The sequence below is a fragment of the Pituophis catenifer genome, unplaced genomic scaffold (genome assembly GCF_029215685.1).
Source record: "Pituophis catenifer annectens isolate HBS135680 unplaced genomic scaffold, rPitCat1.0.hap2 SCAF_8, whole genome shotgun sequence".
Lineage (NCBI taxonomy): Eukaryota > Metazoa > Chordata > Lepidosauria > Squamata > Colubridae > Pituophis > Pituophis catenifer.
The window spans coordinates 71033776-71055947 of NW_027256888.1; the positions used below are offsets into that span (position 1 = coordinate 71033776).

The following is a 22172-nucleotide window of genomic DNA, read 5'->3' on the forward strand; positions in this document are numbered from 1 at the left end:
GGGTTGGACTAGAAGACCTCCAAGGTCCCTTCCAACTCTATTATTCTATTCTATTCTATTCTATTCTATTCTATTCTATTCTATTCTATTCTATTCTATTCTATTCTATTCTATTCTATTCCTATTCCTATTCCTATTCCTATTCCATTCCATTCCATTCCACTTATTCTATTCTATTCTATTCTATTCTATTCTATTCTATTCTATTCTATTCTATTCTATTCTATTCTATTCTATTCCATTCCATTCCATTCCATTCCATTCCATTCTATTCTATTCTATTCTATTTTTTGAATTCAAGCCATAATGGCTTTGTCCAGACATGATACTAGATAATGATGGAAGGCTTGCACATCATACTAAGCAAAAAGATACATTATTATATCAACATACTATATCTAAGCTGTGACCTGGGCTAGCGTGCCAAGGAGCAGGTTTGTAGCTTACCTCATTAAGGGTCTGTAATTTAATACAGAAAGCAATTAAAAGCAGATTAAATAAAATACCGAATGCCTGACACCCTCTCAGTTCATAAAAATAAGTGCAGGGGTAATGGTATAAACTATAAACATATCAAAATTGGAAGAAGTTGTAGCACAGAGAAAATCTTAAGGCAGGATAAACTTTGCCCTTTTTTTTTTTTGATACAAGAGAAAATTGAAATTCAAGCACTGAAATATAAATTATTACTGGGCCCCTTTCAAGCTTCAGAGTTGTGCAGCAATAAAAGGAAAAGGTTGGCATGGTGATTATTTGACAAATCCTTCCATCCATTTGATAAAACCCCCATGTTTAGCTCTTGCTGATGCTATTGAGAAAAGCACATCCTAGGCATATACTTCGTATTTATGTTCTTTTAAGTTTCAGACATCTTTTGTCGCAATGCTTGTTATTGAGACACAGCTCTGTGAAATGTGGAATTCAGAAAAATCTTTTCGCAGGCATTATTTCGTGCCTTTTTAGCTATTTTTGTCCATTGATAATGGGCTGTTGGAAGTCATAGTTCACAATACTTGGAAGATATGAAATCTCCAAACCCTAATGTATATCTGCTTAGTAAGTAAAAGTGTGACTTCTATAAAGAAAAAAAAAGTGACGTCTATATTGAAACAGGGCTCTGATTACAACCACCCTTGTAGAAATAAAAGCTATTGTCAGAGTTCGTTGCAGAAATCACATCCAGAAAGCACACACGGATAACTGATGCAGCAGGATTCATTAAATAAGAAACTTCTTTATATACATAATATAACATGAGACATATATACAATACCAAGAGCAGTTCTCAGACTCAGAAGCATAATCACAGAAGCACAGTTAAGAGAAGGAAGGACAATAATAGGAACACACAACTTATATTTATATTTATTTATATTTATATTTATAAATATATATTTATATGTATTTATATTTATATATATTTATAGTATCAGTTAACCTAAGCCACACCCAGGCTCCAAGCTGTTTCATCTCCCAAACAGCCCTCATTGGCTGACTTAGTTGCAGTGGTAGGTTGCTACCGGTTCGCCCCGGATCAGGCAAATTGGTAGCGGTGGTGGCAGGAGGCTCCACCCACCCGCGCATGCGACGCTTCTGCCTGGCACAGACGTGTCGCATGCGCAAGCACACCCACACCCACGAGTGAACCAGTAGCGACAGGTTTTGAAACCCAAGGCTGCTTAGTTGCTATGCCTATAGATTGGCTGACCTTGTTACCATGTCCTATTCCAGCCAGTCCCCACCCCAATGGCTGACCTGTTGCCATGTCTATCCCAGTCATGAACTGTCATATACACTGACAGCAGAGGTGGGTTTCAGCAGGTTCTGACCAGTTCTGGAGAACCGGTAGCAGAAATTTTGAGTAGTTCAGAGAACCGGTAAATACCACTTCTGACTGGCCCCGCCCCCATCTATTCTCTGCCTCCCGAGTCCCAGCTGATCGGAAGGAAATGGGGATTTTGCAGTAACCTTCTTCTGGAGTGGGATGGGAATGGAGATTTTATAGTATCCTTCCCCTGCCACGCCCACCAAGCCACACTCATCAAGCCATGCCACGCCCACCACGCCACACCCACAGAACAGGTAGTAAAAAAATTTGAATCCCACCACCGACTGACAGCTATTATATATTCTTTGGGTCCATAAGGTAAAATGTTCATATTCAGCTGTAGAATTGGTTGTTTACTGATGAAGCAAAAAGACTGGTTAAATACGGTTCTATATGTGTGAGGTTTAATTTACTATTTTTCAAACATGAATATTTATATATGTTTGGGTTTTTTTCTCCGTTTTTAGGTTTTTAAAAAAATCTTTGGGTATATTTACATATATTTTATAATATCTCATTATTGGATATTATGGTAGCAACTGGCGAAAACGGCCTCCCAGGTTCCGGAGGCCCTCTGGAGGCTGGAAACGGCCCCATTTCTGGCCTTCCCAAACTTCCGGTAGGCCTGTTTTTCGCCCTCCCCAAGCCCCCGTGCACGCCCTGCACTTACCAGCATCCAAAATGGGCCGTGTGGGGACTCCTGGGAGGGGCGGGGAGGGCAGGGCCAGCCAGGAGTAGGATTTGGGGGTTTTCCGAACTGCACAAAATCTTAGCTAGAGGTTCTCCCGAACCCCTGAAAACCCCCAGCAACCCACCCCTGACCTGTCTACAACACGATCCTTTCAGCAGTTCCAAAAAGGTTCCATACCCATTTACACTATTCAGGTGACCCTGAGGGCACAGATAAACTCCCAAGCGGCCTCTGTGACTCTCAGAGTGCTAACGACCAGATGACTGCAAGGAATATAAATCCTTCCGTTCCCGACCATTCAGCCAGAACTGAGGAAGCTTCTTGGATGAGAAGCAAAATGTCTTCAAGAAAAAACAAACAAAGAAAGTCTAGTTGCCTTTTGAAAAGCACCTTTGGGGTACCTCAACCAGCTCCCCATACAACTCATTGCATTTAGTTTACTAAGATATAACCTAAACAAGGATCCTCATTGCTAGGTCTAACCAGTTCTGGAGCTGGTGCACCAGATGGACTTGTTTTCCAGCAACTGCTACCAGGAGATTCAGAGATACAGTGAGGTCAGGAAGCACTCTGAGATGGTGGATCAGCTTTCTTAGGCAATAGTACTTCATCTGCAGCAAGCTAAACCCAAAAAGTCTAGCTTCATAAATGACCAACCACAGAAACAGGATGGCAGGTAAAAAGGAACAGAGCATCTTGGCTCAAGAATTGGCTAAAAACATTTTACAGTAATGTTTATATGATGCAACATTTTCATGCAGGTTTTATTTGGTTAGAAATATTTGTCACTGTTACTTGGATATAACGAAAACTACTTTTTTTTTTAACCAAAGTACCACACGACTTTTTAACTCAGTTTCAATTCCCCCCCCCCCAATGTATTTGTATGAATAAATTGTGGCTGAGATAACGCAAGTAACTATTTTCTGTCAAGGATGCCTGCAGAGCTTGGGACCTTTTTCAATCAGCTTGAATTTTGCCTAGCTTCTTACTAATTCAGATATATAATTTAGGATACATCTGTCAAAAGGTGTTATTAAATGTATGCCAGATGCTGAAGCCAAATGCTTAATCACAGTCCCTATGAAAAAAAATCTCTGTGTTCTACAGCCATAATTGGTTTGCAACAGCAATAATTTCCATGTCATGTATATACTCAGAGCCAAAAATGATGCTTATGCAAAGCTCATTATCTACATTAAATTATTTTTTTGGGAGAATTTATTAGTAAAAATTGTAACTTTAATGATTTGGATCCAAAAATAGAAACAAAATCCTGATTTCCTGAATAAAAGCTAAGTGATACCTAGATATATCTTGAGTATTTTTTTAGGTAGGAAAAGGGATGATTTTTTAAAAAGAAATGCAATTGTTCTCTATAGCAAACTATGCTTAATTTACCTATATAGATGCATGAAAAATACTGGTGTAAATTAAGAATTAAAATGTTCCCTGGATTTTAATGGAAGACATAAAGGCAATTCCTTTTAAGATGTTGAATTCATTTGTCTAAGTAAATACATATTTTTCTGATCTCAGAAGATCCGAAAGCTACGAATTGCACATACAATTATTCCTTCCAAATAATTATACCTGAATTAGTGGAGAAAAAGCGATAAAATATTTAATATAGACCACTCTGCACATAGTATGAGAATGGATCTTTCATATTAATAATCAATTTATTACTGATCAATAAAGCAAAACACAAAAACACCCTGTTCTCATGAAAAAGGATTTGCATGTATCTATGCGCAACATGTAGGGGGCATGATGGTTTAACAGTTGAGGACACTGAGCTGGTCAGCTGGAAAGCTGACAGCCCGGGTTTGAGACCCGAGTGCTGCATGACTGGGTGAGCTCCCGTTACTTGCCCCAGCTCCTGCTAACCTAAGCAGTTTGAAAGCATGCAAATGTGAGTAGATAAACAGGTACCACTTTGCAGGGAAGAGAGCAGTTTTCTGTGTGCCTCGGCATATAGTCATGTTGGCCACATGACCACAGAAGTGTCTTTGGACAACGCTGGCTCCCTCGGCTAGAAAACAGAGATGAGCAGTGCCCCCTTGAGTTGGACATGACTGGACAGGGGAAACTTTTACCTTTACCTTTATGCACATGTAAAATGTGTCTAATTAGAAATATAATTATCTCACTAAAGTGTGAAAGGATTTAGGCCTGTGATGGCGAATCTATGGCATGCGTGCCAGAGGTGGCACAGAGAGCCCCCTCTGTGGGCATGTGCGCCGTTGCCCCAGATCAGCCAGCTGGTCGTTGGGTTTCCGATGCGTGCATGCGCGCCGGCCAGCTGTTTTTTGTCAGCCAGCTGGTCATCGGGCTTCCGAGGCGCACATTCACGCGGGTCAGCTGGTCATCGGGTTTCCAGCGCTCTGGTGCACACACACACACATGCATGCTCCATCCAGTTTGGGCACTCTGTGCCTAAAAGATTTGCCATCACTGGTTTAGGCTAACTCCTGTGGGATCATGTCAGGGATTTTCTTTCCTTTTTTTTAAATAGTCTTTTGTCTTCATGCTGATTTGAACTGACCCAACCTTCAAGTACACTTTAACATAGCAAGGCTATCGGGAGCCCTTTTCCTCTTCTCTCTAAAAGCCTCGTATTGAAGTCCTTTTAACAAACATGCCAATGTTCACATTTCTTCCACGTTGCGTTGAAAGCAGGATTGGACAATTTAGTGCATATCCACAATTACAGACCACCGTTCCCATCGTTTCTGTTCATTGGCTAGTGTTTTTAGCAATCCTTCTCTGAGTTATCATTTTATATTCTCCTGGCTGAATATAAAATTTGGTCCTTGCAAAAGGGTTCCCCTGACTTGAAATTGCAGGCAACGTTCGAAGAAATTACAAGGAACTTCAACAAAAGTCTGCAAAATGGAATGTTTTTGTGTCCCAGTCAACCAACAATGCTTTCTGGCAGGATACTCCATTCCATTATCCCTCTACTTAACACAGTTTTCTATTTTCCTTGTAACACACACATTTAGCATTTCTGTCTCCCTCTCCCCCCCTCTCTCTCCTCCTCTCTCTGAATGTAGGCAATGGAAGCAAATGCAGTTTATTTGTCTCCATATTTGAAGATAATGTTATATTATCATCCCCATCATCCGTATTACATAGTGATGACTGCTGAAATGATATCACTCAAGTCTATTTTCAGGCTGCAAGAATGACCCCGTAATCTTTGCAAACTGCCAAAAATAAACAAATAAATAAATAAAATTAATCCGAGAAGCAGCTGCAGCTGTGTTCCAGCCAATAGGGTGGTTTGATTGGAAATCCTTGATCCAGCGAGTGTCAAAGGATTGGAACAATGTATGCGCTGCCTCGAAGTGCGGATATTCACTGTAGCTGGGATTTATATCGTACAAAGACCTGTTTGGCCATTAGTCTGTTGTATTTGAATACTGTGTTCTGTGAAATAAGGGAAAAAAAACAGATACAAAAGGAAGATTTATTTCTTTTCTTCAGATATATAAATTTCTCCAGATTTATTTTCTTAGGGAACATTTCTTTTGTCACTATAGGCGGACATCAGGGGTGGGTTCTAATTTTTTTTACTACCGGTTCTGTGGGTGTGGCTTATTTTGTGGGTGTGGCTTGGAGGTCATGTGACTAGGTGGGCGTGGCTAGCTGGTCAGAGTCATTTCTGGAAGGTCCTCGCACTTACGACCAGTCCTTGCACTTACGACCCGACTCATTTGTTTGCTTTTAACACTGATCAGCTGTAGGACAGCCCTTTGAAGCCCTGCAGCAAGGGTTTAAACAGTTTTTTTTCCCTCTAGTCATCAGCTGGGACTCAGGAGGCAGCAATAGATTGGGGGTGGGACCAAATAAAAGGTAAGAATAACGGGGGGGTGGGAGGGCGGGGGGGGAGAACCGGTTCGGTGACATCATATCGTCACCGCTACCGGCTCGGCCGAACCGGACCGAACCGGGAGGAACCCACCACTGGCGGACATCTAATGAAGGAGAAGTATTTGTAGCTCAGGGTTGAAATGAGGATTCCTTGGTATTTTCTGAACTTGGTTGTTTTCTTGCATTCAAATTAGGTAACATCATCAGTGCTAGTGCTAGGTGATGAAAAATCTGCAAGAAAACAACCAAGCTCAGAGAACACCAAGGACCCCTCATATGCCCATCTTTTTTCCTAATAGTTTTTATTGAGGGAATCATCTTCAGGACAAATGGCTTTAAGACGGGCCTCACAATTCCTTCTACTGCTCCCTCTTTCTCAGGGTAGCAAGTGATGGAAAGCTTGGTGGGTTTTTTGCTTTCTTCCCTTGGGTGAATCCTTGCAGTAGCCACCTTTTATACTAGCTTTGCCTTAATAAGAGAAGACGTAAGGCACATTTTGCTGCTTGGGGAAAGCATAGGTTAGGTCCGTGATGGCGAACCTATGGCACGCTTGCCAGAGGTAGCATGTAAAGCCCTCTGTGCTGGCACGCGTGCCGTCGCCCGAGGTCAGATCTCTGTGGCGTTTCTTTCGTGACCTTCTGTTTCCCTGCAAACAATGAAACAGATCTTACCTCTTACCACGCTGCCGGTGTTGGGATGCCCTGCCTCCTGCTGGCCAACTGGTATTCAGGTCTCTGCTGTGCATGTCCGCATGCATGTCCATGCATGCACATGCCCATGCATGTCCATGCATGTGCGGGTGCATCCGCACATTTGCTCATGCCCCACCTTTCAGTTTGGGCATTGTTGTGGCCCGTCAGCGGCCTGTGTGGATTGTAGCTGATTCTGACAGTGAGGAGGCTGGTGTGGTGCTGCGCCAGCAGCCTGTGCAGCTGGCACTCGAGTCAGACAATGAGGAGGCTGGAGAAGATGTGGTGCCAGAGGCAGAGATTCAGCCAGGGCCTTCAGAACCTCCAGAAGCTCCTTTAAGTGAAGAGGATGAAGAGGAGGAGCCTCTGCTCAATGCACGGGCGGGCAGAGCTGCCAAAAGGCAGGAGTGGCTCCTCAGGAGGAGGTCTCCTCCAGAGTAAGGCTTGGGGCTAATTGGCCACTCCCTTAGCCTATTTAAGGAGGAATGCTGACTGAAGCAATTTGTAGGGAACAACTTTAGTTCACTCTACTTTGCATCTGGATTCTCTGCAAAATTTTGCTTCTGGGTTTTCTGCCAACCTTAGTAAGATTGTGATTACTTTATCTTTGGTTTCTTGTAGGCTGTTAAGAAAGTTTATTAACAGCCTTTGTTTTGAAAAAGACTCAGTTATTTTAGTAAATTAAGTTTTGTACAAACTTTGTGTATGCTGTGTTCTTTGGGATCCGTAGCTGGGGCAGAACAGGCATGCACGCGTGTGCAGTTTGGGCACTCGGGGTCTAAAACGTTTTCCATCACTGTGCTAGGTGAACCATTTGTAAGAGCTGCCTTCACCTACCTTCAGATGCAGGATATTTCCTGGCAGGTCATTTTCTAATAGTTTTCCATTATTGAGGAAACTTACTGACTGGGATTGATCCACTTAATCCAGGGCAAGGATGGAAGCATGACTGCTTTTACCTGCATGCAGGGCATACTTCTAGGCAGGAAGATAACAGAACAACAGAGTTGGAAGGGACCTTGGAGGCCTTATAGTCCAACCCCCTGCTGAAACAGGAGACCAGTGATGGCGAATGTTTTAGACACCGAGTGCCCAAACTGCACGCATGTGCATGCCCAAACTGAAAGGTACACGCATGCATGGGCATGTGTGAATGTGTGCATGCGTGTGGACATGCAGGTGGTTATTGTTTTCTGACCGGACAAAATATCTGAGGACTTTGAGTTTAAACCTTGCAAAAACTTTTGAATGTTGGCAATACTTCTTAGCAGAATTTCATAATTCTACACTTTTGGTAATTTGGAGAGATACCTGAATGCAATAACAAAATACATGGTTGTGAAGAATGGAGATGCATTTAAACACCCAACACCCCCCAAAGTAATCTATACAGAAGCAATGTTTGGGATGAGATGATGTTCCTGCTGTCACAGATCCTGGAGAGAAAATTGGCTGGTTGGTTTCGTATATCTATATACTGATCTTTCTCTAAGGAACTCATTGCAATTTAAATTGCTCCCAGTAGGCCTTTCATCAAATGAATAGCTTGTCTTAATCTTCAATAGTTGAATCGTATCATGTCCCTACAGATCTTCCATTGGTCCTACATCCTTGTTTTTGAAGCTGAATGTTTTGCCTAATATTTTAAAATAAGAGGGGACAAAAACCTTTGGACTCTTACCAGTGCTGGTGAGGTTTAAAATTATTGCATGTTTGAAATTAAAATAGAACAATCAAGTGGAAGTTAGGTTATCACTGCTTTAAGGATTAAGTGGAACAATTTGCCTCCAGATGTTGTGAATGTTCCAACACCGGAAGTTTTAAAGAAGATGTTGTCTGAAGTGGTGTAGGGTTCCCTGCCTAAGCAGAGGGTTGGACTAGAAGACCTCCAAAGTCCCTTCCAACTCTGTTATTCTAAGTCAAAATATTATTTTTAGTACGTACTGACTATTTAGAAATGATCAATCATTTATGAATTCTCGAATGTTAAGTAATTATAATAGCTAAACAAGTAATTTTTTTTTCTCTTTGTGCTCCCCTTTTAATTTTAAGCATTCTTTTTTTTTTTTTAATTTGATTTATATGCCGCCCTTCTCCGGAGACTCAGGGCAGCTTACAATGCGTTAAGCAATAGCCTTCATACTTTTGAATATTTATACAAAGTCAGCTTATTGCCCCCACAACTGGGTCCTCAATTTACCTACCTTAGAAAGGATGGAAGGCTGAGTCAACCTTGAGCCTGGCGAGATTCAAACCTGCAGTAATTGCAGGCAGCTGGTCTTAATAACAGGGTGCTTTTCCAAGTTTTCCTCCCAAGATATTGAGCCAAGTGTCATATCTGGAGGGCTTCAGGTTGAAGAAGGCAGTTTTATATTTTCTCTGTTTTACTCTCTCATCTCATCTCTCTGAAGTACGTCCTTGCTTATGTCACGCTATTCATATTTAAATTTGGGAAATTTTTGGAGTGCTTTTGCTTTAGGCCAGTGATGGCTAACCTTTTCCAGGCCAGGTGCCCCAAAGCGTGCGCCTGAACCCACAAAATGCAATGTGCATGCAGCAGGGGTGAAATGCTCCTGGTTCGGACCGGATCGGCCGAAAAAATGCTTTTAAAAGTAAAAAAAAAAAAAAAAAAGCCTCTGATGATCGTGTGGCTCAGCTGGGATCATCAGAAGCTTTTAAAAGCATTTTTTCTACAACCTCTTTGAAGAAGTTGTAGAAAAAATGCTTTTAAAAGCTTCTGACGATCCCATGCTGAGTTGCCTGATCATCAGAGGCTTTTAAAAGCATTTTTTCTACAACCTCTTCGGCCGAAGAGATTGTAAAAAAAGTTGGCCATGCCCACCCAGTCACATTACCCCCCCACCAAGCCACGCCCACAGAATCGGTAGTAACATTTCACCACTGTCATGCAGCCCCCCGCATGCATGCGCACCCCCCCTGCATACACACACACCCGCGCATGCACGGTAGAGACCCGATGACCAGCTGGCCGGCGGGAGATGTGCATGCATGCGCGGCAGAGCTGAAGTGGGTTGACAGCTCGCATGCCCACAGAAAGGGCACTACGTGCCACCTGTGACACACATACCATAGGTTCGCCAACATGGCTTTAGGCTATTTTATAAGCAAAACAGGGTTAGTGCATTCTCCTTTTCGTTGCCTTGCTAAGGAAATGGGGTGGATGTTCTGTCAAGCAAGGGAGCCTGGATAGCTCTGCAGACTAAGCACTGTAATTTAACACCAGCTGTCTGCAATTAAAGTAAGATCGAATCCCGCCAGGCTCAAGGTTGATTCAGCCTTCCATCCTTTCTAAGGTAGGTAAATTGAGGACCCAGTTTGTGGGGGCAATAAGCTGACTTTGTATAAATATACAAAAGTATAAAGGCTATTGCTTAACGCATTGTAAGCCGCCCTGAGTCTCTGAAGAAGGGCGGCATATAAATCAAATTAAAAAAAAAAAAAAAGGTTCATCTCAAACACAATATATACCTGTATATGTGAAATTTCTTCGTGAAATAACTTCCTCTTGAAACATCCCTGCCCCCTTGAATATTGTCCAGGAGGACAAAGAAAACAGCAACTCGCTTCACAGGGTTGTTGTTGGGGTGAGAATAGGAGGAGAAAGAAATAGGAATAGTCCTCAACTTACAGCAGTTCATTTAGTGACTATTTGAAGTTACGACAGCACTGAAAAAAGTAACTTAAGACAGTTTTTCATACTTGCAGCATACCCATGGTCACCAAAATTCAAACCCTTGGCAGCTGGTTCATATTTGTGAGTCATAAGTGGCAGGAGATGGGTGGTGGGAACGTTGAGAAGATTAATAGTAATGCAGACTTAGTGAATAGTTTGACAGTGTTGAGGGAATTATTTGTTTAGCAGAGTGATGGCGTTCGGGAAAAAACTGCCCTTGTGTCTACTTGTTCTGGTGTGCAGTGCTTTATAGTGTCGTTTTGAGGGTAGGAGTTGAAACAATTTATGTCCAGGATGCGAGGGGTCTGTAAATATTTTCACAGCCCTCTTTTTGACTCGTGCAGTATACAGGTCCTCAATGGAAGGCAGGTTGGTAGCAATTGTTTTTTCTGCAGTTCTAATTATCCTCTGAAGTCTTGGTGTGTTTAGTTAAAAGCAATATTTTTCCCAATTAAACTGGTCCGTTAAAATTGATTTCTACTGGTTTTTTTTTTTTTTCATTTTCATACACTCCTCCACAACTGATTTATGTTAAACCAGTATTTTTTAATTGTACGTATTGCAGTTAAGTTATAGCTTTTGTGATAAAACCATAGCTGACTTAGAATTCTCATATTTTTTTTTAAAATACCAATATAGCTGCTCTATTTTAAAAAGATATATAGCAGCTATACAGATAGTCGGCTGGTTTAAGCAAGACGTTTCACTATAAATCCTTCCAGAAATATGACACTTTTAAATCCACAAACTATGCTTTCAAACGGGTTTTGTAAATATTGTACTTGTTATCCCCTAGAAGCAGGCAAGGTTAGGAAGCAGGAGTTGTTAGGAGTTTTCAAATTCAATTTATTGCAGTCACAGAGGATTTTTTTTTATCAGAATCTTGAAAGCCTGATAAAGCCCCTTTGCACTTTAACTTATACTTAACATGGTCAGGGCGAGTTATTTTGAGTATTTCTTACATTCTTCATTTTTTTTCCCCAGACTCGGTAATTTGTTCTTTAATGGCTCAGTGTTGCCCTCATTCCTTCTCTGCATTTCTCTGCTGGTAGAGCAAGTAAGATTACAATAATTCTAGACCAGTGTAACTTAATTTGGGCAGCTTTACTATCTGTGGCCTTCAACTCCCAGAATTCCCCCAACCAGAATGCGGGCTGGGGAATGTTGGGAGTTTGAGTTCCACACATCTTAAAGGACTCTCTGTATTGCTTTTGTGCAAATTCACATAAAGAAATGAATTGCAGCATACATGAAGAATCAAGTCAATTATGATAGTTCAGGTAGTCCTCGACTTACAACAGTTTTTTTAGTGACCATATGAAGTTAAGTGGCTTATGACCATTTTCACACTTAATGACCGTTGCAGCATCCCCATGGTCACATGATCAAAATTCACAACTGACTCATATTCATGACAGTTGCAATGTCCCTGGGTCACGTGATTCCCTTTTGCAACCTCCTGACAAGCAAAGTCAATGTGGAAGCCAGATTCACTTAAGAACCGTGTTACTGACTTAACAACTGTGGCAAGAAAGGTCGTAAAATGAAAGGGGCAAATTTCACTGTACAACTGTCTTGCTTAGTAACAGAAATGTTGGCCTCAATTGTGGTTGTAGGTTAAGGACTACCTGTACCACAAATGTGTAGTCATTCGTCATTCTCGCATGGGGTAACTGCGATAGCTACAAAAATTGCCATGCTTTGCCAGTTCACCCAGTCCATTGGCAAGAAAAGCCACTCTGCTACTATATACAGGGCAGTGGCCATATCCCATGTTGCACCCAAGTTCACATATTATCTAAGTGAAAATCTAAGTTTACTGGCAATCCGTATTTTGAACTGGCACGCTCCCTCTACAATGGAAATTATTGAACGAATAAAAGTCCAAACAAGGGGACAGAGCAATAATAAATAATTTTGCTTTGCTAACTTTGAAATATAACATATGTAAAGGGTCTAAGAGATTCTCAGTCATTCAGGTGATAGTTGCCTCAAATGTGGTTCTTATTTTTGAAAGGCAACTAGATTGATTTTTTTGAGGAGGAGGAAGGAAAAAAAAGCTTTGTTTCCTATGCAGATATAACTGATGAAGCTTTCTGGATAGGAAGTGAAATGTCTTTTTATTCTATATATTTTATTTTTATTCTATATATTTTATTCGATATATTTTATTGAGATGAATATAGCTCATCTGTCTGGAACCGGCACTGCATATCGGACATAAATACAATCGAGAGAGTCCAGAGATATTTTACGAGAAGATTCCTCCATTCCTCTAACTGCAATAAAATACCTTATGCCACCAGACTCCAAATTTTGGCCTTAGACAACTTAGAACTACGTTGACTTCAGTCTGACCTAAGCAGAGTACATAAAATTATCTGCCACAATGTCCTTCCTGTCAATGACTACTTCAGCTTCAACCACAACAATACATGAGCAAATAATAGATACAAACTCAAGGTAAACCATTCCAAACTCGATTGCAGAAAATATGACTTCAGTAACAGAGTGGTCAATGCCTGGAATGCACTACTTGACTCTGTGATTTCTTCCCCAAACCCCCAAAAATTTAACCTTAGACTGTCTACTGTTGACCTCACCCCATTCCTAAGAGGTCTGTAAGGGGCGTGCATAAGTGCACCAGCGTGCTTACCATCCCTGTCCTAATATTCCTTTTTACTTACTCTTTTCATGTATTCCAATTATGTTTATACTTTTACCTGTTATCTTATATATGCTTGACAAATAAACTTATGATTATGATATGATTATGATGATTATTCTTCCTCCTCAAAATATCAGTCAGGTTGCTTTTTGAAAAATAAAAGGCACCTTTGAGGCAACATATATAAAGCCATATTATTTCATAAACCCTAATCAGTGAATTAAGTTAATTAAGTTAAAGAATACTTTCCTTTCTTTAATCAATATGTGATAAAAAATTTAGTAGTCTGTACTAGAAGGAGCTTACATTTTAAAACATAGGGAAATAGCTAAAGGAAAGCAATGGGCATGGAAATAGAGATAAAAAGAGGAGAAACAAGGGAGAGAAATGCATTTATGTCGGGGATTATATTGTATTCAGGGTGGACAAATCTTTAAGTGCCCCTGTATATTTTACATGTCGTATATAAGGATATTTGGGAGTATATTATTACAGTGGGGTTTGAGGCAGGGGTGGGTTCTAAATTTTTTTACTACCGGTTCTGTGGGTGTGGCTTATTTTGTGGGTGTGGCTTGGAGGTCATGTGACTAGGTGGGTGTGGCTAGCTGGTCAGAGTCATTTCTGGAAGGTCCTCGCACTTACAACCAGTCCTTGCACTTACGACCTGACTCATTTGTTTGCTTTTAACACTGATCAGCTGTAGGACGGCCCTTTGAAGCCCCGTGGCAAGAGTTTAAACAGTTTTTTTCCCTCTAGTCATCAGCTGGGACTCAGGAGGCAGCAATAGATTGGGGGTGGGACCAAATAAAAGGTAAGAATAACGTGGGGGGGGTGGGAGGGCGGGGGGGTAGAACCGGTTCGGTGACGTCATATCGTCACCGCTACTGGCTCGGCCGAACCGGACCGAACCGGGAGGAACCCACCACTGGTTTGAAGGCTAAGAATTCGGGCCAAAGAGTATACATAAAGGATTATCATTGTGAAAGGATTTGATACCCTATAGCCTTCATGAATTTCTCTTCTGAATTTTGGTATAAAAAAAACTTATTTGCTAAATTAGACGATCAACACAATCTAACAGGTGGTCTGAAGAGGAAAGAATCAGGCAAAAAATATTTTCCAAAATTAAGGCATGTTTATCTGCATTTCTATCGGAATACTGGGTAAGAAAATAAGTTGCCAGCAGGAGATGCCAGTTTTCATTATGGGTCCCTACTGATTTTCTATTGCCGTTGTCATTTGATTTCTGATACTTGCTTCAAGACATGTCGTTACACAGCAGGCATCTGAGGGTGTTGGGCAGAAGATTTCCCCGGTAGCTTTCACACCAACTGCGGCAGAACCAACATAAATCAGTGAGAAAGAGTCAAGAAGTCCAAAAAGATATACTGCTACTACGCCAAAAGTGAGCTGTGCAGGAACACTCCAGTCTTAAGCCAAGGTGGCACAGTGGTTAGAATGCAGTACTGCAGGCTACTTCTGCTGACTGCTGTCTGACTGCAATTTGGCAGTTCAAACCTCACCAGGTTCAAGGTTGACTCAGCCTTCATCCTTCTGAGGGGGGTTAAATGAGGACCCAGATTGTTGGGGGCAATAGGGTGACTCTGTAAACCGCTTAGAGAGGGCTGTGAAGCATTCTGAAGCGGTATGTAAGTCTAAGTGTTATTGCTTAAGCATGTCAGTGGTTTACCTACTTGCAATGGAGTGCTTTTTAACTGCTTAAATTTACTTTCTTGTTTTATATGTTTGTGTGTGAATATGTTTGCGTATGGAGGAAGAGGCCGTAGGGAATGACCAATGTTTGTGGCAAAGCATTTACTCTGCAGCCAGAAAGCTGACGGTCCCCTATCATTTCCAGTGAAAAGAAACAGTAGCAGATTTTGGTGGAATATAGTACAGTCCTACCTCAGCACTTGACTGCTTAAAACTCGGCGAATTTGGTATTTGATGGGTTTTGAAGCAGAAATCTTGTCCCAGCACTCGTCTTTCTCCTGGTAGTCGATACGTAAGGAAGAACTTGCTGACATTGGCTGCCTTGTGACATGCTATTTCTTTTGGCCGAAAATCATGTAGTTTTCTTGGTAACTGTTGGTTTTAATATTCACCACGTCTTCTGGAATGAATTATGAACAAGTACTGAAGTACCAATGGGATGCAGTGGCTCAGTGGCTAAGACACTGAGCTTGTCAATTGAAAGGTCAGCAGTTCAGTGGTTCAAATCCCTAGTGCTGCGTAACGGGGTGAGCTCCCATTACTTGTCCCAGCTTCTGCCAACCTAGCAGTTTGAAAGCACGTAAAAAATGCAAGTAGAAAAATAGAGACCACCTTTGGTGGTAAGGTAACAGCATTCTGTGCACCTTTGGCATTTAGTCATGCCAGCCACATGACCACAGAGATGTCTTCGGACAGCGCTGGCTCTTCGGCTTTGAAACGGAGATGAGCACCGCCCCCTAGAGTCGGAAATGATTAGCACATATGTGTGAGGGGGACCTTTACCTTTACCTTACTGAAGTACCACTGTACAGAATTAATTAATAAGACCGGGACTTATATTAATTTTTGGTCCAAAAGACGCATTGGGGCTTATTTTGGGGGAAAATATGGTACTAAATGCACCTGTGTGGCTGACGATCTTAACCGGGGCTTATTTTTTGTGGTAGAGCTTATATTATGAGCATCCTGAAATGCTTGGAAACTTTGGTGTGCAGGAACAGAGACAAGGCAGACCCTCCCTAGCCTTTCACAGGTATATCTAATAGCTATGCAGATTTGTGTTTTAGTCTGGCAAGATTCCGGTGTGTAATTGAGCAAGAATAAAGAAAGTAACTTGCTGAAAAGTAACTCCTGTCATTCTTACTTCCTTGAGTCTGATGTAGATAATGCAAAGACCTTTGTCTTTAATTCTGGCTAGAGAAATGAAGTTAGCCTAAGCCAATCGAAGGCAATGTTTATGTTAGTAAGCTACTAGAAGACAAGCTCTTGGGGTGAGGGGGGAATAAGGCTTGTGTTGGTGCCACACCTGTATAATCCTGTTTCCTATGTATTAGGCAAATAAATAGCATGCTTCTACCGTGTTTCCCTGAAAATAAGACCTCCCCAGATAATAAGCCCAATTGGGCTTTTGAGTGCATGTGCTAAAATAAGCCCTCTCTGAAAATAAGTGTCAACTTGCAAAGCTTTCAAGTTGCCATGAGCAGGAGGGAGGGAGAACTGAAGTGAATTCCATACATTCTTCCTGACCACAATCAGAAGGAGGGTGTTAGGTTTCAAAGCTGGCCAAAGTGGTTAATTGGAGAATGTGATTTATGACATGGCCAGAGAGGAGGGGAGAGACAGGGTCATAGGGGAACGTAAATCTACGTGGGATCAGTTCTAACTTCATCCGAGTATTGCCGGAATGGTGCTCCTAATAAATGACTATATTTCCTTTGAAGTTTGGATCATGGCTCATGAATTAATTAGGGCATCTTTCGGAAACTTGACAATAAGCCCTCCCCAAAAATAAGCCCTTCCCGAAAATATTTAAATGCATGCGCAGCCGGTCCCTGCCATTTCCTCTGGTTAGGGTTAGGGAGACAGAGCTGGAAATCAGGTAAGATGGCAAGAGGAACCCCATCTTGCTCCACATGCCCCAAAATAATAAGACCTGCCTGAAAATAAGCCCTCCCCGAAAATATTTAACCACATGTGCAGCCTGTCTCCACCATTTCCTCTGGTTAGGGTTAGGGAGACAGAGCTGGAAATCAGGTAAGCCGGCAAGAGGAGCCCCAACTTGCTTCATGCGCCCCAAAATAATAAGACCTCCTCGAAAATAAGGCCAAGCGCTTATTCCGGGGTTCAAAAAAATATAAGACAGGGTCTTATTTTGGGGGGAACACAGTATGTAGGAAAAAAACCTATGGAATTGTTACTACTGAAACTATTTTGACCTTGAAAATATATTCGACTCAGAGAAAGAGTTTGATCCCCTGTTTATTGATGCCATACATCTTTGAACAAATAAAATATTTGCTCCATTGCTGAATTAATAAGTTTGTTTTTTTTTCCATTACAAGTGGAAATGAATGGTAGGTTTGGAGATATGCTACAGCCATGTTACATTTGATTTATTTAAGCTCAGGGCTCTGCATTATGTATCTTCAAGTGATATCTATCTGGGAACATGGCGTGCAACCTTTTGCTTGAAATGATGAGGCTCTCCATGATTGAAATATTCAATTTGATAGAAAAGGTCGGAGAATTCAGCCTGCCTGTGCTGCTTGTTGGGAATTTGCAGCTTCCAGCTTTAGGCACGGCTGCTCTTGATTGAAACAAGCTGATATAAGGAGTGGGGCAATGGGGGAGAATCTTGTTTACCCTTATTTCTTGTGCGTCAGATGCAACATTCATGAAGAATGCTAACCACACATTAATGGAACAAGAGAGCCAATAAGTGCTAGACTCTCTCTAGTGGCTTTTTCTTTCCCTGGCCAAATGATTGAACTTTTATATTGTCACAGTTTTAAGGAGACTAAAGGGAATTCTGGAAAATGAGCCTCTCCTTTTCCAAGGAGAGGAAAAAAAAAAAGCTTGAATATCTCCTGTGAGAATTGAGGTTAAAAGTCACTAACAATAGTGGATTATTCTGCTGCTGAAATGTATGATGGTTACACCTCTGAAACAGGGGTGAAATGCTCCCAGTTCGGACCTGTTCAGCTAAACCAGTAGCAATGGCGGCCAGTGGTTCAGAGAACCGGTAGCAATGGCGGCCGGTGGTTCAGAGAACCGGTAGCAATGGCGGCCGGTGGTTCAGAGAACCGGTAGCGATGGCAGTGTGAGGCTCCGCCCACCCGCCTGGTTGTCGTTACTTCCTGGTTTTAACCAAGAAGTAACCAGTTTTTTACCCTCTGCACATGCGCAGAAGGGTTTGCGCATGTACAGAGGGTCCGTTCACGCATGTGATGTGGCGCATGGACTTCCGAACCATTTGGGAAGGTAAGTAGATTTCACCCCCTCTATGAAATATAGATTAAAGTGTCTACCAGCCTACTATCTTACAAGCTGGGGATGGAGACATAAGTTTCTTACAGTCTCTCTTTCTGAACAGCACTTCCTTTTAATAAATAGAACTGGGAATTATTTCCCTCCCGCAATTTTTCCTGGCATAAATTAATATTTTATAAATAAATAAATATAAATAAAATAAAATAATTAATAAACATCGCTGATATGCTCTTTTCAACATTGAGCCGCGGTGGTGCTACCATGCCAAAAGTGAGCTGTGCAGGAATACTCCAGTCTTAAACCAAGGTGGCACAGTGGTTAGAGTACAGTACTGCAGGCTACTTCTGCTGCCTGCCGGCTGCCTGTAATTTAGCAGTTCGAATCTCACCAGGCTCAAGGTTGACTTAGCCTTTCATCCTTCCGAGGTCGGTAAAATGAGGATCCAGATTGTTGGGGGAAATATCCTGACTCTGTAAACTACTTAGAGAGGGCTGTAAAGCACTATGAAGCGGTATAATCCTCCAACGCTCCTGTCGTTAGATGAAATTAGAAATAATATTAAAGGAAGAGATATTTTATTCTTTAGTAGAGTTTTAGTTAGTAATTTTATAATAGTACTCTAATAGTACTAATCAGGAGTATTAAGAATAATAAGAGTAGCTTCTAGGCGAGTGTATGGCAAACAAGTCAAATAAATAAAGACATTTTCTAAAAATATGTTTATTTCTTGTTCTCTCTTAGAAGCCCCTTTATAAACTTCATCGAAAAAGTATTGCTATTAGGAATGCTCAGCAGCCTTTCCTGATCTATTGCCCTCTAATTTTATCAGACTTCAATTCCCAGAATAAAATAATGAATTCCCTTTATAGGTTGAGAGGAACAAATTGAGACAAAGACTATTTTCTTTATTCCAAGACTGAATCCAGTTCAAATCAGAATTTGGCCAAGCACACAATTCATTGTAAATTAATATCGATGAGAATATGGGTCAGTAAGATTATATATATACATTATAAAACAAGTTACATTGGAATAAATTGAATTAACATGAGCCTTGGTGGTGCAGCAGACTAAAGTGCTGTTAAGTAGCACCAGCTGCCTGCAATTACTGCAAGTTCAAATCTCACCAGGCTCAAGGTTGACTCAGCCTTCCATCCTTTCGAGGTAGGTAAAATGAGGACCCGGTTTGTGGGGGCAATAAGCTGACTTTGTATAAAAAAGAACACCGCTTGGGGGAGGGGGGCGAAAGCCCTACTAAGCAGATATATACAAAAGTATGAAGGCTGTTGCTTAACGCATTGTAAGCCGCCCTGAGTCTCCGGAGAAGGGCGGCATATAAATCGAACCAATAAATAAATAAATTAAATAAATTAAATTAACGGCCAGGATAAATAATGAACAAGCATGCAGGTAGTCGTCATTTAGTGATTGCCTTGGACAGTACCTGTTCACAGTTATGATGGTGATTTCGACCAGTGCCCACATTTATGTCCTTCACAACTTCTTTCAATCAATGTCTCTAATAACTCTAAATACAAACATCAATTCTCTTTTTGCTAATCATTCCACTGCCAAGAAAATCTATGAAGATTTTGCCTTTTTACCTGGCTTCCTCTTGAGCTGAGTTCCTTACCTGCTATTTGGACTCACCTAGCTGTTTTGAGTCCCAGCTTTTTGATGCAGTAAAATAAATGATAGCCAGAGTAAAATTGTAAGCACAGTGTTGGTCATGTGGTTTTTTCACTTATTATTATTAGCATATGGCATTGTTACATTAGCCAGGACACTGTAGTGCTATTGCAGAGTAGTAGTTCAGTTGCCTGTTTACCAGCTTTGTCAGGTACACGCTTGCGTGCTTCCCAAGATGCAAGCTAGCTTCGCACCAGAAAGAAAGATGAGTGATTCTTTGTGCAGCATCATCAAAGTCCCCCTTCCTTCCCCCAGAGCTGCCTCACAAAAGGGCGTCACAACCAGGAAGGTTCAGAGCCGGCAGGAATCTGACTGCCTGTGCAGAGCACCAACTCGTCTCTCCACTGAAATGGTACCTATATATCTTGTTGCATATAACATGCTTTCAAACTGCTAGGTGGGCAGAAGTTGAGGTAAGTGATGGGAGCTCACCCTGCCACACAATGCTAGGACTCAATCTGCTGGAGCAGAGACCATCTCCAGCATCATTAAGCCACTGAACCACTGCATCTTTGTTCGCTTAGCTTGGCTTAACAACTGAGTTGCCAGCCTCAATAGTAGTCACTTGGTGTATTTTCCTAAGCTGTATTGATGCATATTTATTCAAATAAATTGGGATAAGTCTCGGAAGGAAAATAGAGCTATTGAAGAAATGCAAAATTCTATTTCTTTTCTTTTGGAAAAAAAATATTGGAAGTGAATCAAACTCAGGCAATGATATTTGAACGGGAACGCTACAGGTTAATAGTTCTTCTATTGTCATTTTCTTTTTCTTGTTTTGTTTTAGTGCTGCATATGATGCTGTACTGGACAGAAATGTGGCTATCAAGAAGCTCAGCAGGCCATTTCAAAATCAGACACATGCTAAGCGGGCGTATAGGGAGCTAGTTCTCATGAAGTGTGTGAATCACAAAAATGTAAGTATTCCTTTGCTGAAAGGGACTCAGAAGCTTGTATAGTTCTAAGTTTTTCACTACTAAGTGAAAAAGATTATGCTAATACGTTGCTGCAAAGTTGACTGTCTAATCTTCATTATTTTAAATGCAAAATTCTATAGGCAGGGGTGGGTTTCATTTACCTTTGCTACCGGTTTGCTCACGCACGCGTGCTTGCTTCGCTTACGCGCGCACCACTTCTGCGCATGCGCAGATCATATTTGATGATGTCCGGACGGGTGGGCGGAGCCTTCCGCCGCTGCTACTACCGGTTCTCCCAAACCAGGGCGAACCAATAGCAACCCACCACTGCCTACAGGGCTTTGTGTACCATCAAATGTTAATTAAAAAAAAAAAACTTCTATAGATTTGGATAGAATGCTGAAATGCACATGTGATCACAGATGCTTTATTCCCTTCCCAAAGCAGATGTCTAGGAAAGGGCACCACATACACATTTTCTTTGTGGCAAGAAGAAAATGTTATTATAGTACAGCCATGGAGCAGCATATTGGATTATGCTTTCAGTATGGAAATTCGTTCTCCTTTAAAGTTAATGGAAGTTCTCCAGAGAAGAGTGAAAAACCTATGTTGACTCTTAGCGACTGCCTGAATTAGTCCCTGCAGTTTTCTGGGCAATATTTTTGGAAGTGGTTTGCCCTTGCTTTCTTCTGAGGGAGAGCAACTGAATAGAATTGGGATTAATACTAAGGACAAAAGTTATTCATGAGCAATAAAACAGCCGTGCCTTCATTTAGATCACAAAATATTTGAACCATTCTCCCTAAGTCTTTCCTTTACAAAATTTAGAAAACAATGATTCAGGGAACTAGGTGTTGTCTAGTCTGACAGAGAAGAAGGACTAGGAGCAGGGCCGGATTTAGATGAAAAGAGGCCCTAGGCTATTCCATTTATGAGGCCCTTTCACCTATAGTGAAAGTGTAATTTTAATTTTGCTAACAATTTGAATGTAGGCCCCTCTTGATCTTGAGGCCCCCTCTTGATCTTGAGGCCCTAGGCTGAAGCCTAGTTAGCCTATAGGAAAATCCGGCCCTGACTAGGAGTGATGTGACAGCTGTCTTCCAATAGTTGAGATGCTGTCATAAAGAAGAGGAA

General features: G+C 41.4%; 1 protein-coding gene across 4 annotated transcripts in view; it reads left to right on the top strand.

Annotated features, from left to right (window-relative positions):
* MAPK10 (mitogen-activated protein kinase 10) overlaps nt 1-22172 on the top strand; it is a 122958-nt gene that overhangs the window by 22098 nt on the left and 78688 nt on the right. For all 4 annotated transcript variants that reach the window (XM_070949075.1, XM_070949077.1, XM_070949078.1 and 1 more), the window contains one exon: nt 20909-21038. In XM_070949075.1, coding sequence (XP_070805176.1) covers nt 20909-21038 — 130 coding nt within the window. The remainder of the gene's footprint in view (nt 1-20908; nt 21039-22172) is intronic.